Source organism: Arvicola amphibius, chromosome 6 (genome assembly GCF_903992535.2).
Source record: "Arvicola amphibius chromosome 6, mArvAmp1.2, whole genome shotgun sequence".
Taxonomy (NCBI): Eukaryota; Metazoa; Chordata; class Mammalia; order Rodentia; family Cricetidae; genus Arvicola; species Arvicola amphibius.
In genome coordinates, this window is record NC_052052.2 from 82,254,970 (window position 1) to 82,272,453 (window position 17,484).

The 17,484-nt window shown below is 45.2% G+C and overlaps 1 protein-coding gene across 4 annotated transcripts in view; it reads left to right on the forward strand.

The window, feature by feature from the left end:
- The first annotated feature begins 2,981 nt into the window (after positions 1-2,981).
- The window catches only part of Tnc (tenascin C), a 57,800-nt gene continuing 43,297 nt past the window's right edge, over positions 2,982-17,484 (forward strand). For all 4 annotated transcript variants that reach the window (XM_038334118.1, XM_038334119.1, XM_038334120.1 and 1 more), the window contains exons 1-8: positions 2,982-3,438; positions 5,303-6,712; positions 8,277-8,540; positions 9,360-9,475; positions 10,206-10,362; positions 14,317-14,586; positions 15,293-15,478; positions 15,716-15,805. In XM_038334118.1, the coding sequence (XP_038190046.1) occupies positions 2,982-3,438; positions 5,303-6,712; positions 8,277-8,540; positions 9,360-9,475; positions 10,206-10,362; positions 14,317-14,586; positions 15,293-15,478; positions 15,716-15,805 (2,950 nt within the window). The remainder of the gene's footprint in view (positions 3,439-5,302; positions 6,713-8,276; positions 8,541-9,359; positions 9,476-10,205; positions 10,363-14,316; positions 14,587-15,292; positions 15,479-15,715; positions 15,806-17,484) is intronic.

Consider the following 17,484-nt stretch of genomic DNA (forward strand, 5'->3'; position numbering starts at 1 on the left):
ATATGTGGAAATTCGCCCCACTTAATGTTAGCTTCCACAGCTATAAGTAAAGAAGCACAAGTCATCAGCCTCCTACAACACATGATTACTAGTCACTTCCGATAAATATAAGAGTCTAGGTGGCTGGAGAGATGATGGCAGCATTAAGAGCACTTGCTGCACTTTCAGGTGACCCAGCTGTGGTTCCCAGCACCCAGATGGCAGTTCATAACCATCTACAACTTGAGTTGTAAGAGTTACAACTCCCTCTTCTGGCCTTGATAGTCAACAGGCATTCGTGTGGTATACTGAGGCACTAGGAAATAAACGTTCATGCACATAATAAATTTTTTCAGTGATATCATCTATCTGTGTTTTTAGGGTCTTTGTAGGTTAATTTGTCCTTCCTGAAGTGTTTTCAATGGGCCAGACAACATACTCAAGCTCTAGTAAAGATCTCTAATCTTTAATCCCCTCTGGTGTGTGTGTGTGTGTGTGTGTGTGTGTGTGTGTGTGTGTGTGTAGGCACATGTGTGCGTGTGTGTGGTGGTGGTGGTGCTGTTGCTGTTGTTACACAGTTATCCAAACTTGACCCCCATGTCTAACCTAAATCTCTCAAACTGCAATCTTAACTAGTTTCCCCAAAGCCTGCCTTCACAGGAGACATAAACCAGCCATTGTTGGTATGCAGAACATTTTGCATCATTATTTCTCTCCATTTCTCCCCCCCCCCCCGACCACATATTTCTACTTCTAACAAATTGATCTTCGCAAGGCTTACTTTCTCACACACTAATGATTTCTACAGCTTTTCTGATCTAGGTCCAAGTTGCCACTGAATTAAGACTGGATTCCACTAAGAGGTCAAGTTTTGGCATAAGCAAAGGGAATTATTTGCATATATTCTTGCTAGGTTGTGATCCCAAGAGTGCAATAGAATGACAGAATGACATGTCCTCTTGCTTAAGTGTTTCAATGGGCCAGACAACATACTCAAGCTCTAGTAAAGATCTCTAATCTTTAATCCCCTCTGGTGTGTGTGTGTGTGTGTGTGTGTGTGTGGGCACATGTGTGCGTGTGTGTGGTGGTGGTGGTGCTGTTGCTGTTGTTACTGTTGCTACTGCTGCAGAAGAAGCCAGAAGTCAATCTCAAGTGTCTTTCCCCAGTTTCAGTTTCCTCAGGAGCTTTGGAACTTGGCAATTAGGCAGGGTCTCAGGGATCTATAAAGATGTGCCCCCATGCCCAGCTCTGGGGATCAAATTCAAGTCCCTGTTTTTTTATGGCAAGCACTTCACTGACTGTACCATCTTTGAAATCATTTTGACCCCTATCTTATAAATGAGGTCATGGGTTAGAGAATAGCTGCCTTGCCCAAGTTACTGAGCTAGAGAGAGCTTAGATGTGTTTTCTACAACACTAGAGCTGTGATTAAGCTTTCCCAGGTCACAGAAGCATCCCAGTCCTCCCAATCCTCAGAGCACCATGAGCTGATGCAAAAGGCACCCCTCAAAGACATTGTTCCTCTGCTACACAGAGAAACAGCTCCTTCTTCCCACATTATCCTTAAGTCTCAATTTGGGGCCTCAATCAACAGCTTAGGCATATGGCTTAAAGCAAGAAAACCACAGGTAACTTTATGTCAAGCATAGATATGAAGTTATGTATGTGAATCATTATTTTTAAGTCTTAAAATCAGCCTGAGTTTAGCTAGACATTGGTACTTTCAGTCAGCAATTCAACTACCTTTGACAATTCCCCTCTCCTATCTTCTGTCTATACATACAAATGGCTGTGTGACCGGCGAATGAGAAAACTTAGCAGCCAAACTACTTGAAGATATCTTTCTCCACACTCTGTCTCATATAATCCTCACTACTTAAGTCTCATTCTTTTCAATAATTCACACTCTTCATTCCTTCGACACTTCCTTTGCTTTTCATAGCCATAAGCAACATACTCCTATACCCAGAAAACAAACCATCGACGTTGTTGTTCTTTGTTTCCTAAGCACTGAAGGAATCATTCCATTTTCTTCTTAGTCATGCTGCTAAATCTGAAAAAAGTAGACACTTGGTCCTCCATTTATTTCTACCACCTGCAGAACTTGGGTTGCTAGAGAAAGTCAGTATAAATTCTATCAGTACTGGTCAGTCTGAAGGCCATGACGCTCATGGACACTTGGTACTCTGTCACGCTCTTCTAAAGACGAGACTGTGGGGTGTTCTAGGAAGGTAAATTGAGGAGATGGGGATCTCAGGTGCACAGAAGGCATGTTATGGAAGAGCCACGTGACTAGGAAGAAGCAGTTAGAATTAAAACCTCATTTTCCCTCTGAGTTCTTCGCCTTACCCTATGTCTCCTGTGACAGAGAGAAACAGCACTGCTTACCTCAGCTTGGAGACTCAGAAATTATAGCCAGGAGTCACTGAACATCTCCCGGGGCTAAAAGCCCTCACAGCACCATAAAAATTCTCTCAGATGGCATGACTAGTTAATACTGAGAGACAATGAATGGCTTCTACATAATGTTCACATCACATCAGTCTTTTAACCCTGCCATTGGCCATGATTTTCAGTGTAAATAATAAAATAAGGGTGGGATTAAATAATTCACCCAAGTACCTAGAGCTACAGGGGAGACAAACCCATGTCCGCATTAGTCTAACATTTTCTCTTGTTTTTCTATTCTCTACTGTCTCCTTAAATTTCCAAAAGTTGAATAACGATTAACATTCCTTCAAAATTATAAAATTCTTCTAGAGGACATAAAAGCTTCAGACACGTGAGACATTAAACTAAAGTTTACCTGGAATTGCAGTCATTCCACAGCATGCATTAATGGCAGACACAAATAACTATTGTTTTCCTTTATTTATAGATTGTTCTTCCAAGAAGACTGGGGGCATCCAACTGTAATCTATTAAGTACATCTAAATATCAAATTCTATTGGAAGTTAAGAATCCTATAAACCTAAGGACACTTAGCCAATCCAAACTCCATCATGGGGGCCATGACCTGGCTATTGCCAGGCATTTTTCTAGCTTCTCTTGCCCTCACTTCTGAAGGTGGGGTCCTCAAAAAAGTCATCCGGCACAAGCGACAGAGTGGAGTGAACATGACCCTGCCAGAGGAGAGCCAACCAGTAGTGTTCAACCACGTCTACAACATCAAGTTGCCCGTGGGCTCTCAGTGTTCAGTGGATCTCGAGTCAGCGAATGGGGAGAAAGACCTGACGCCCATGCCAGAGTCCAGTGGAAGCTTCCAGGAACACACAGTGGATGGAGAAAATCAGATTGTGTTCACACACCGCATCAACATACCCCGCCGGGCCTGTGGCTGTGCCGCAGCTCCTGATGTAAAGGAACTCCTGAGCAGGCTGGAGGAGCTGGAGATGCTGGTGTCATCTCTAAGGGAGCAGTGCACCATGGGTACTGGCTGTTGTCTCCAACCTGCAGAAGGTAAAAGCCGGGGCTGATTGCCTGTTTCTGTGCAAATGGAGGGGGAAGATGAGCAGAAAAGGATCTGAGTGGTTTCTAATGCTGGTTTCCTGAGAAACTAGACAGTCAAGGTGTTCATTAAAACAAAGAGGTCACGTCAATGTGGAGAGTGCAGCCATCCCTCTTCTGCTCTTCAAAGGGTCATGGTAATGATAGTTCTGCATCAATTTTCCAGCCTTTGAAAAATTCTGCTTCTTAAAACCCTATTTCACTTTAATTGTATCTTTTAGGTTTAATGGTCTGGAGAGTTGGCTCAGCAGTTAGGAGCATTTTCTCTCCAAAGGAACTAGGTTCTATTTCCATCACCTACACAGACATCTGTAACTCCAGTCCCAGGGCGACAACATCTTTAGCTTACCTGAGCATACACCAGGTGCTCAAGTTGTACATGCACATGCATGCAGAAAAAGTTCTCTCTACATACAAAATGATAAAATAAATAAATCTAGATGTTCAAAGATTTATTTTACTAATTTTTGAGTATGTCTCCAGGTGTGTGTGTGCACATATGTGTGCGTTTACAGTTATGCACTCTTGTATGTGCGTGTTAAGGCCAGAAGAGGGCGTGGGAAACCCTTTTCTATCACTCCCTGACGATTCCTTTGAGTCAACATCTTTCCTTGAACCTTGGGCTCTCATTTTCTCAGCTAAGCTACAAACCAGCAAGCCCCAGCGCTCCCCCGTCTCTACAGAGAGATGAGATTATAGGCATATAGAAGACACACAGCTCTTAGGCATTGGGATCTGAACACTGCTCCTTGTGATTACGCAGTAAGCACTCTTAACAGTTGAGCCATTATCTCTTCGGTGCCCACTTTAATTACATCTCTGTCAAACATGTTTGACTCTGAAATCTAATTCTGAGTTACCCTAGAATGTCTGGGGAGCACAACACCCCTTCTCCCAAGGGCACTCTCTCAGGAGACTGCAGTGGTCTTGTCCATTCATTGTATAAACAGCAAAGCCAAGGAAGCCAAGGGGGCAAGGCTCTCAGGGTCCTGCTGAGTCAGGTCTTAAAGGATCTTCCCCCGCCCTCTGTTCTCACAAATGCACATCTCTACCTGGGTGGGGCTGAGTCTGCGCTCCTCAGAAGACAGTGCTGGAAGGTGTCAGGACCATGTGACGATCGGAAGGTGATCTGGTCAAGGCTCGTATATGCAGCCACCTCTAGCACTAGACACTGAGAGTATCTTGTATGATCTTCCAAACAACACTTCAAGATAAGAGTTAGCATCCCTCTGTAAATAAAAGAACTGGAATTTTAAAAGTTGACCAGTTCTCACAGGATAACTCGATGACAAAGAAGGAGAGAGACTTTGGATGTGCCTGGTTATCTTCACGTTCCTTGAGGAATAGCCTGGGCCATTGTGCGTCCATTCCAGGCATTCTGCTGCTTTGGAGTTATGTTGTCTCCATTCCCCAAGGTCCATAGAACTACAGAAGCTTTAACTTCAAATCAGAAATGAGCATCTATTTCTACCACTTAGAAAATACTATCAGAAAGGACCTTGATAATGAATTGAAGAAGACCTGACCACCAAAGGCAAGGAGTGTTGTGGGACCTGGGTTTCTAAGGCAATATCTAAAAATTTATCTTTAATAATAAACCAACTAATTTTCCAGCCGTCAACTCCTTTGGGGGGAAATATAAGCAAGAAGCCACAGTAGGTTTAATGAGAGTGAGGTCGAATGTGAATTCCATCTTTTTTTTCTCCATGCCAGTTGATGCCTAAGGATGCAGCTGAATTTGGGTCAGGGTTTTCCATGTGAGTACAAGAAACTGCTTTGATGGAACTCAGTTCAATACCTGTTATCTTCACTGCAGGCCGTCTGGACACCAGGCCCTTTTGCAGTGGCCGAGGCAACTTCAGTGCTGAAGGATGTGGCTGTGTTTGTGAACCAGGCTGGAAAGGCCCCAACTGCTCTGATCCCGAATGTCCTGGAAACTGTAACCTCCGAGGCCAGTGCCTTGATGGACAGTGTGTCTGTGATGAGGGCTTCACTGGTGAAGACTGCAGCCAGCTGGCCTGCCCCAATGACTGCAATGACCAGGGCAGGTGTGTGAATGGAGTCTGTGTGTGCTTTGAAGGCTATGCCGGGGTCGACTGTGGCCTGGAAGTCTGCCCAGTGCCCTGCAGTGAGGAGCACGGGATGTGTGTGGATGGTAGGTGTGTGTGCAAAGATGGCTTTGCTGGTGACGACTGCAACGAGCCCCTGTGCCTCAACAACTGCTACAACCGTGGGCGGTGCGTGGAGAACGAGTGCGTGTGTGACGAGGGCTTCACGGGTGAAGACTGCAGTGAGCTCATCTGCCCCAATGACTGCTTCGACCGCGGCCGCTGTGTCAATGGCACCTGCTACTGTGAGGAAGGCTTCACGGGCGAAGACTGTGGTGAGCTCACCTGCCCCAACAACTGCCAGGGCCGTGGCCAGTGCGAGGAGGGACAGTGTGTTTGCGACGAGGGCTTTGCTGGTGCAGACTGCAGTGAGAAGCGGTGTCCTGCCGATTGTCACCACCGTGGCCGCTGCCTCAACGGGCAGTGCGAGTGTGATGATGGGTTCACGGGGACTGATTGTGGGGATCTGCAGTGTCCCAATGGCTGCAGTGGGCATGGCCGCTGTGTCAACGGGCAGTGTGTGTGTGACGAGGGATACACTGGCGAAGACTGCAGCCAGCAGCGGTGCCCCAATGACTGTCACAACCGGGGGCGCTGTGTACAGGGCAAGTGCATCTGTGAACAAGGCTTCAAGGGTTTTGACTGTAGTGAGATGAGCTGTCCCAATGACTGCCATGGCCATGGCCGCTGTGTGAATGGCATGTGCGTCTGTGACGATGACTACACCGGGGAAGACTGCAGAGACCGGCGCTGTCCCCGGGACTGCAGCCAGCGGGGCCGCTGTGTGGATGGACAATGTATATGTGAGGATGGCTTCACTGGCCCTGACTGTGCCGAGCTCTCCTGCCCCAACGACTGCCATGGCCATGGCCGCTGCGTAAATGGCCAGTGCATCTGCCATGAGGGCTTCACTGGCAAAGACTGCAAAGAGCAAAGGTGCCCCAGCGACTGCCATGGCCAAGGCCGCTGTGAGGACGGCCAGTGCATCTGCCACGAAGGCTTCACAGGACTGGACTGTGGGCAGCGCTCCTGCCCAGGTGACTGTAACAACCAGGGACAATGTGTCTCAGGCCGCTGCATCTGCAGTGAAGGGTACACAGGGGAACACTGCTCTGAAGGTGAGTATCAGCGCACTGGCATCCAGTGGTCCTGATGCTGTAACACCTGATGCCTGTCGGACAATATTTGGATTTATCAGCACACCAATTCTTTCTATGCAACCCATTAGTGTATTTCTGATAAACGTATACTCTTTCTCTGACTCTTTGAAGGGGTTGTGGTCCAACTCTTAGCACAGGGAAATCTGGGCTCAAAGGCTCAGAGAAGTGGTATTGTTCTCCAAAAGACTCTGTGCTGGTACTTAAACTTGTCTACCTCATCTGTATTGATTCTACCATCCAACACCCATTGCTAAGTATATCGGCTTCCTTTCCTTCTCTGCTTTGAAGGGAAGTGATAATCAGCTAGCCTGACTAGGCACTGCTGTTAAATAAGGGAACTTATTCATGCAGTCTGCTAAAGAATAGTTACTGGTTACCTGGGAACTAGGTCTGCCCTTAAGTTTTCTTGTGTTGCTCGCTTTATCCAAGGTCTGTGGGCATCTCCCAAAAGAAGACTGTTCCAGAAATTAGCACAAGCAGAGAGCCAGCATGTACAGTGTGTGTGGATGAAACATGGGGTAAATGAAACCCCAGCAGAGAACAAAACACCCGTGACCCATGACAATCTCTGCATTTCTCTCGTCCTCATATCATGACAGAGAACATCTGCCAAACGTAGATAGGAACGAATAAATAGTTCCAGCGTCTAGTATGGCTGAACTGTACAAACTTAGCAAAGAGATGTGAGCTCCAAATCTGACGTAGGCAACTGCAGGAAAACCTTTGTACCCCATTGCTCACATCTAAGGAACGAAAGAGTCTGGTTAAACAAGACGTCCAAGACTACTCACAGGAGACAGGCTGAGATGCCGCTTTCCTGTACCCATAGTCTAAGTCTGAGCGGGCCTTAGAAAGTGGAGAAGCAGAGGGGGGGGGGGGGGAACTACATCACATGCCATGCTAAAAGCAACAGTCTTGCTCGGCATGACAACAGTGGACCAATGGGTTACAAAGCTACTTCTGTTGGTAAACCCACCAGATCTGCAAGCCCAGCCACTACAGAGGCTGAGACAAAAAGATCTCAAGTTCAAGAAACAGAGGAGGGGAATTTGCTTCTAAAGAAAACAACAAAATTCTTAAAATATTATTTTAGATTTATTTATTTTATTTTAGGTTGTATTAGTGTTGATCTTGCATTTATGCGTTTGCACCACATGTGAGCCTGTACCTGCAGATGTTAAAATGGGACATCAGATCTCCTGGAGCTGGAGGTTAGGGGCTGTTGTGAGTCACCATTGGGTGCTCCTCTGCAAGAGCAGAAGTACCTAATGTCTCTATCCCATTGTTTGATAGAACTCTCAACCTAGAATACACAGGACTCTAGGTTTGAACACCACTAAAAAGAAAGATGAACCCAAAGGAGAATTCTGGCTGAGTGTAGAAGGTCGGGAGAACATGCTCCAGTAAGAGACAACTTCACATCTGTATCGCAAATAGTAAAAAAGACATGTCGAGGGAATTAAACCCATAGGGCACTATAGGTGTACACTTAACTCACAATGTCCTTTCTTATCCCTTCCAGTATCGCCTCCCAAAGACCTCATTGTGACAGAAGTAACAGAAGAGACTGTAAACCTGGCATGGGACAATGAGATGCGGGTCACCGAGTACCTAATTATGTATACACCCACTCATGCTGATGGTCTGGAGATGCAATTCCGTGTGCCTGGGGACCAGACTTCCACCACCATCCGGGAGCTTGAGCCAGGGGTGGAATACTTCATCCGTGTGTTCGCCATCTTGGAGAACAAGAGGAGCATCCCTGTCAGTGCCAGGGTTGCCACCTGTGAGTAGGCAAAGGACTCTATATCTGGCCTTGGCCAGCTGTGAAGCACTTCGCACACTGCTTTTCATGCTCAGTATATGCTAACAAATCTCACCCAATGAGACAGAAGCATTCGCTTATGAGGAAACTGAGGCTATGTAGTTTATCATCTCGTCTCAAGCCCACAGCTAACAAAGATGGAGCTGAGCTTTGACCTGGGCAGTCCTGGAAGAGTAAATCTTAGCCATCTCACCACTGTTGTATGGAGTTCTGTTCTATCAAATTCACTGTCTGTTTCCTGTTGCTCATTAAGAGTCTAGCATCAGTGTAATGACTTTCATGCCTGAATAGCAATCCATGGCTAGAAACCAGCCCTTACTTGCTTAGTAATGACAGCATTGGCCTCTCCTTCTGACTATACACTGCATGCTGGGAGTGAGGCCAGCAGACTTCACGGAACATATCAGTCAATACTTAGTGCATTCCCCAGGGCACACACAGTTCATTACCACCTTCTCTCAGGAAAAGAAATTATCTCAATGCTTTGTGTAAACCTTGTCCTGGGCCACGATGTTATCAGTTTTCAAGTTAGATGCTGGTCTGTGTCTGTCTGATTCCATACAACATTGCAAATAGACAGTCATAATATTAGTCATAATAGGGACTTACACGTTTTCTTACAGTATATAGTATGCCAGAAGAGCCTTTAAGTAGATCACATATTTGGTTATCAACCTCAAAGTAACAGCTGTCCACCACAGGTTTAGTGGATCTCTAACTGCATGGCCTTTACCAAGGACCTTGCCCTTTCTGAAGTCCTATTTGCGCTCTTCCTTACAGACTTGCCTGCACCCGAAGGACTAAGATTCAAGTCTATCAAGGAGACATCTGTGGAAGTGGAATGGGATCCTCTAGACATTGCTTTCGAAACGTGGGAGATCATCTTCCGGAATATGGTGAGGGGCTTCATGGTGGAGGAGCATTTGACATAGACAATTGCAGGATGACATTCATGTCACACAACTTCCTTAGCTGCATATGGAAGGCTGGGCACTATCATTTTGTGTGTTCACATACACATCTTAAAGGGATTCCCCTGCTGTTAATAAATAAAAGAACACTTGGGGATGAGAATCCAAGCGAATGTAAATTAAGTCCTCTGTAGGTGCCGTCTTGCAAATCTCTGTTTGGAAGCCACAGAACTAGAGAGAGTCTGTCCCATACAGTATCTCCTGGCATGTCACAAATTTGAGAAAATCTCCCTGAACCTCAAACAACAGTTAAAGCAAGTTGCTTGTCATAACTTGGGTCCTGTTCCTAATTATCAGTGAGAACATGGACAATCTACCAACTTCTCTGAGGCTGACATGCCAAAGGAAGAGTGAGTGGTGACTCCCACTCCATGCCATTTGACAGGGTGAGCGCAGGTGTGTGCAAGAGGAAGGGATGAACTCAAGGAAGGGTGGGTGGTAACTCCCACTCAGTGCCATTTGACAGGATGAGAAAGGGATGAAATCAAGAAGCATCCTTCTTATTTTCGTATTCTCAGCATCTAACTTCCCAGTCTGCTGGGAGGCAGAGGAGACCCCCAGTGAATGAGTGAAACAAAAAGAAGAAATGAATAAAGCGTGGGAATGAAGGGATGTCACTGCTTCTGAATGTTAGTGCTGTGCTTCCCTCTTACAGAATAAAGAAGATGAGGGGGAAATTACCAAAAGCTTGAGGCGACCAGAGACCTCTTACCGACAAACTGGCCTTGCTCCTGGGCAAGAATACGAAATATCCCTGCACATTGTGAAAAACAACACCCGAGGCCCTGGCTTAAAGAAAGTGACCACAACCCGTGAGTATCACCTAAGACCTGAGATAGGGCTGTGTCTCATTACGCCTTCTGGCTTACACCATCTGACGCAGCACCTGCATCAGTGAGAATTTGCTTACTAATACAAAGTCCATATGGAGAGCCTCAAATGATAATTCTGCCGGTTTGTGATTTGGCATTGGGCTCAGCTGTGTAGGGTTTGTCCTTGACAGGAATCACTCATGCATCTTTGTGGACTGGGACTGTTGTGTTTAGGATAGCCACCTGTGATCCTAGAACTCTGGAGGCTCAGGCATGAGTACTGAAATGAGTTCAAGGACACCCTGAGCTCCATGCTGACATCCAGGAAGATTTAAGCTACAGAGTGAGACATGGTCTCAAAAATCAAAAGCAAAACATAGCAAGATGGTGATTTCCTGCTCTGTGAAGTGTTGGCGTATTGGCGTGGCTGTGGAATAAACTCCAAACTGACATTTCTATCACTCGTGTCAGAGCAAATTCTCAGGCCAGTCCGAGTGTGAGAGACCTAGAAACATAAGCATCTCCTCTCTGAAGCACCCCAAAGTCACATTCTCCGAGACCGTAGGTGCAGAAGGAGAAATCACTGAGATTATCACAAGGTGTCTACCACATTATCTCATTTAACGCTAATACCAAGTCTCCTGCGACAAAAGCGAGCCTGTACTGTATTATGTATGAAGAGTGGTGACCGAGTCGCTTTAACACCATGCAGTCCAGACAGTCCTGGCCATGACTCCAAGCATGGCTACCTTTAGAACCAGCCTTGATTACACTCTGGCTTTTGCAGAAGGTTGATTTCATGTCTCAGTAGAAACCTAAATAAAATTTTACTTGAAGGTCTGGAGAGATATTCCAGTCAGAAAAGCAGTGGCTGCACAAGCTGAGTTTAGCCCACAGCAGTGACATAGGAAGTCAGGCATGTAGATAGATAACATAATCCAGAGCTGCGGGGTGGAGAAAGGAAGAACCCTGCGACTTGCTGGCCAGGCCAAGGCTAGCCAGAGCCCTGTCTCCAAAAGCTACACACACAAACACACACACGCTCATACACACACATATATACATACACCAAAACACACATAATCATATATACTCACACTTTCACAAAGTCCATTTCTCTCTCACACACACACATACATACTTTTCAAAATCCACATACACTCATACACAGACTCACAAACACACATGTTCAAACACATGCACACATATGCACAGCTTTTACTTGGTACTAATATCCTTAGAAATTCTTGGGGGTGAAATAGGATTTAACACAACTAGAGACTTTTATGGGTTATAACTAAATTTGGAATTGTTCTAACAGGAATTTTTTTTAAGATAAAGGAAGAATAGAGAAAACAGTCTACATTGTTGATTAGTAAGAAAATGTCTGATTTTCTTCAAGAGAACAAATGTGCTAACTCTTTGAGAAATTGACTCTTATTGGCAGGGGGTTGCTGGGAAAGTTAAGTCTGTTGACTAATGGAAGAAGGAACACCTTGCACTTGTGTGCTTGCACGTTTTGCATAGCTCAGGGCCAATTCAAGAAACCATGTGCTTTGTGAGCAAGTGTTTTCCATCATCCTGACAAGAGCTCTCTGTGGTAGGTACAAGGCAGGCAGGTACTGACAGGAAAGGAAACCATCAGATCAGCAACAAGGCGGCGGGAAGATCAAGAAAATGCTTATCCATTCTAGGGAAAGCATACTGAAGAGACAAATGGCTTTTCTTTTAACTACCTTTTGTTATTTAATCCAAATTTGAGGCTTGGTTGCTTTATATTATGCTTATTAAGGACAAATGCCCAGCCTTTGAAGTTCTAGAACATATAAATACCAACATTGATGGACACATACTTTCTTGTTCCTTTTGCATAAGTTTCTAAGATTTTCTTCAGAAATTAAAGAACCTTAACTTTTTGTTACAAAACATGTTTGATTCTTTCTCTCTGATCTATTGCAATCTTTCTTGACACGTAAATGCTGACGAGATCCATTGTCCTGGGAAAGTGAAAGGGTGTGGTGGTCCTGAGTTTAAATTCCTTCTCACCATTCTCTAGCACTTTAAAACATCCCAGCTCTTTAAGTCTTGGGTACAACATCTGGAAAAAATGGGTTCATAGCATCTTTCTCATGAAGTTGTCACAAGAATGAGGCACAGATGGCACAGCTCCATGAGACAGATGTGCAAAGTGATATCAGTCTTGGTTGTCAGCATCCTTAGCCACAGCCTAACCTCCTTAGCAGTTTATGTGGCTTTGCGACTGACAACTGAAAGGCAAGGCGGTGTCACCACCCATGATAACATCATTTTCATGGTTTGTGGACTCATTAACCACTAGCTGATACATAACCACTTAGACTTCAAAATTGGACCATGCAGCATCCTCATAATCTATCAGAAACTGGTACTCTTTACATACTCTGCATGAGTACCAACTGCCTCTGTTCAAAAGTGCTCGTCAGATGGATGCTGAAAACAGACTAAACTACTTTAAAAAAAATGACCCACATTAAATGCCCAGGATGGCCTGAGGATCACAAAGGCCAAACATCATTTTCTGAATGAGTATGACCCAATCTAAATGTTTCCAAACTGTAAAAATGCCTACAACAAGCTAATGAGATAAGTGTTCTATCACAAAGTTTTCTCAGGGAAGTAGCAGCTACAAGTAGGGAGGATATGTGCACCTGGTCACAACAGAGATAATGAGGCTCCTGGCTAGGCTGTAATTTACAAGACACATTGGAGAGGATGGCAAGGAAGGGGTTAGAGGAGGAGGCAGTCTTGGGAAATGAAGCAAAGGACCAGCATTGGGGGTACACGCAGGTGAGGAAGCATGGACTCAAGGTGGATGGGGCAGGAAATGAGTTTCACAGGACCACACAGGACACCCAGGATGAGGAGACAAAAATGGGCAAAGCTTGAAATAACCATGACTCCTACCCTAGTTCTTTTGTCACAAACAACTTTAGGCTGGAAAAGCGGCCCAATTAGGGCCTGAGAACTTGAACTCAACCTGCACGTCCCACATGTTGGAAGGAAAGAACCAAGCCCCAGCGGCTGTCTTCTGAAATCTACAAGTGTGCTATGCATGTGCAACACACCACACACACACACACACACACACACACACACACACACACACACACACACAAATCAATGCAACAAAACATTTTAAACCCACCAGGAAAGCTCATTTTCTCATGTCTCTGCTCCGTGATCCTAACAGAAAAGTTGTCTGTCATCCTGGAAAGTTTTGTCTAATAACTCAGACATGGCTGAGGAGAGAGCTCAGTTGGTAAAGTCTGTGCCTTGCAAACAGCAGGACTTGGCTTCTCATTAAAGAGCTGGATTGGATGATGTCCTCTTGCAATACCAGTTCTGAAGTGCAAGCACCTAGGGATAGGTGGATCCCAGGAGCTCGGTAGGTAACTTGGTGAGTTTCAGGCCCATGAAAGACTAGGCCTCAAAAAAATAGGTGGGCATCCCTGAGGAATGACACTTGAGAGTGCCCTCTGGCTTCTGTATATATACACACACTCACACACACACACTCACACACACACTCACACTCACATGCACACTCACACACACACAGTCACACTCACACACTCACACACACACAGACACACACACACACCTTCCCTCAGTTCATAAGAACAGTAGCTGCTAACAGTAGTGGTGCTGGTGGCAGCAGACAGAGGAAGGACTTCCATCACGGAACTGCTGTATGCCAGGCTTCGTTCTAGATGCTTTACAGGCTTCATCTCTTTTACTATTTGTGAAACAAACACACAAGCCCTCAAAGGAGATATCATGGTTTCTCCATGTGACTTGTCAGACGAAACCAAGACTCACAAGGGCAAAAGAAAGTAAGGGCTTATTATGAACCAAATGTCTCCCATGGCCTGAGGCAAAGCACTCTGAAGCTACTTTTCCCCTTGTTGGTCACAGGCCTGGATGCCCCCAGCCAGATCGAGGTAAGAGACATCACAGACACCACAGCCCTGGTCACCTGGTTCAAGCCTCTGGCTGAGATTGATGGCATCGAGCTTTCCTATGGCATCAAGGACGTGCCTGGGGACCGCACCACCATCGACCTCACACACGAAGAGAACCAGTATTCTATTGGGAACCTGCGGCCTGACACCGAGTATGAGGTGTCCCTCGTCTCCCGCAGGGTGGACATGGCAAGCAACCCTGCCAAGGAGACCTTCACCACAGGTGAGGCCTGCCCCACTGACAAGTGCAGAAAAAGCAGGACACCAGCACAGAGTCCTGTCCTGCTCTGCCTGTGAGTCCTCTAGGCTCATGTGACCCTGAAGACAGTCAGAACGGCCTTTCCACCTCTGTAATTGGTGACTTTTTTCCAAAAAAGCCTTAAATAACCTTCCAAAACAGACCTAAGCACACTTGTACATGTGTGCATATGTACATACATGTGTACATGTATGAGAGGGAGTGAGAAGGAGATAAGAGAAAAGAGGGAGGGGCTGATACGCCGGACAAATTCCTAGTTAAAATGTAGTGACTCAGCAGGTAAAGGCATTTGCCTGGCATCTTAGCAAATGGCATTACTTCAAAGGTAATGCCTTACAGGACTTTAGTAAGAACCAGTGGGCACCTCTAAGTTATTAAGAATCCATTAAGTCAACTGAACAGTTTTCACACTCACTCACAGTCTTATTTGGGGAGCTTTCTGTTCTTCCAACACAAAAAATGGAAAAACAAATGCAGCTGATAAATCATTAAGAAAGGAGCCACGCCTGTGCTTTTTGTTTAATTCCTGTATCAGCTACCAAGACAGGGACTGCAGGGAATTCTGACTTTTCCATCTACGGGCAGGTGCCTTTTGAGTCTCTGACAGAAATGTCAAATCTACTATCCTGGTGCCTGGTGCATGCCAAGCTTCCTTTCTCTTCCTAAACAGGCCTGGATGCACCCAAGAACCTTCGCCGTGTCTCCCAGACAGACAACAGCATCACCTTGGAGTGGAGGAACGTCAAAGCCGACATCGACAGTTACAGAATTAAGTACGCACCTATCTCAGGAGGTGACCATGCTGAGGTTGATGTTCCCAAGAGCCAGCAAGCCACAACCAAAACCACACTCACAGGTGCGCTCTGACAGAAAAGGAACCGGTGGTCAGGTGTCCCTATTGTTCAACCTGCCAAAGAGTAGGAAAAAAACAGCTTCCATCCATTCCTCTTGTTGTCAACGTTTCAAATTAGTTTTCAACAGATGATGGGCGTACAGAAATCACAGTGACCAGGGTCCAGCCTGGGTCACTCTCATAGTTCCCTGAGACCCTGCCCGCTTCTAGAATGATCCCTACCTACACATTCTCTTTTAGGTCTGAGGCCAGGAACTGAATATGGCATTGGCATTTCTGCTGTGAAGGGAGACAAGGAGAGTGACCCAGCAACCATCAATGCAGCCACAGGTGAGGTCCATGGGAGCCCCACCATTGCTGAGGTAGATGGAGCAGGCAAGCCAGGGTTGCCGAGAGAAGTGTGCTATAAAACACAGGAAGTCGGAGGAGAAAGGGGTCTCTAGGACCACAGAGCCCAAGGGAACATCCTAACACAACTCTCTAGAGAGGAAAGAGAATAAAGAAATTTGAAAGAAAAATTGGAATCAGATCTTATAAAAGGCATAAATTTTTATTTTGTCAACCTACCCTTTCAAAATAGCTAGTTTAATTGGTACAAATATGAAGTTTACCTTTAGCAACTGAGAAAATACCTCTACTACCAGGCAAATATTCAAATACCCATATAGACAGTGCAGCCCCCGGATCCCATTGTATCCTATAGTGCAGCCTTGGATAAAGACCAGCAAGGGCTAAAGCATTTGGAGCCACTGCTTCTTTCCTAAAGTGTTCTTTTTTCTTAAAAAAAAAATCTATATTTTGCAAAGAAAACTACCCCTCTGGCTCCCAGCAGCTTCCAGCAGACCTGTCCTGGCACTGTGAAGAGAGGAGAGGCTGGGATGTGTGAGATATAGATCATACTTGGTTGGGTTTCCTTGGGATGCAAAATCTACCTGTATATATACATGCATCATCTTTATTTATGTATATTTATAACATCCATATGTATGCACTGTGATTTTGAGACAATTGTAGATTTATATGCAGTTAATGAGATATCATTCAGAGATACTTCTGCACCCTTCACTCAGTTTTCCTCAAAGTAACAGATTCCATAAAGAATAATTCTATTACTGGATACAAGCTCTTGGCTTTAGATTTCAGTAGTGTTGCATACACTGTGTATGTGCATATGTGTGTGTGTGCATGCATATGCATGCACATATATGTGGGTATGTGTGTTAGTTCTGGCATCTCATCACATGTAGGTTTGCAAAGGTATGGGCAATAGAGACTCAGAATCATTGCATTACATCCTGAGTACCCATGTTGGAATATCTCACAATGGCCACTTCCCTCTTGCCCTTTCTGCATAACCCTGAGAATTCTATTAGCACTCTCCATCACAGCTGTAATTTCACCATTTCACAGACTTAAATAAGTGGAATGGGGCCAGAGAGATGATTCTGTCTTTAAAAGCTAGGCTAGCAACCAAAAATACAAGTGGGATGTATCCGTCCACCTGGGCTACAGCAACAAAATGCCTTAGACCAGGTAGCTTTATAAAGGGAAAGATCTCTTCCTCACAGTCTTAGTGCTAACAAGTAAGGTTAAAAGGGCTAGAAAATCAGTGCCTATTGAGGGCTCTCTGTCTTGTCCATTGAGATGTCTCTCTCTTCAAGTGACAGAAGGGGCTGAGGTCATTCTGGGTCTCTGTGGTTAGGCCACTGAACCTAACCATGGTGCCTAATGATTACCCTCACATCTGTATAGCATTCTTTTGGGCATTAGGTTTCAATATATTGGTTTTAAATGTCATTTTTTTTATTCTTTAGCATTCATGAGACCAACTGTCTGTCTCTTGGAAGTGCTTTCTTAAGTAGCATTTCATAATTTAGATAAACCACTCCATTTTCATTTTCCCCCAAATCCTGAAAGGTAGTGTGCAGTGAATGGCACCTGTCTATCAAAGGTCAGTCAGGCGATTGCCCTGCACCTACACAACCCCTTTTGATTTGCAATCTAAAGCA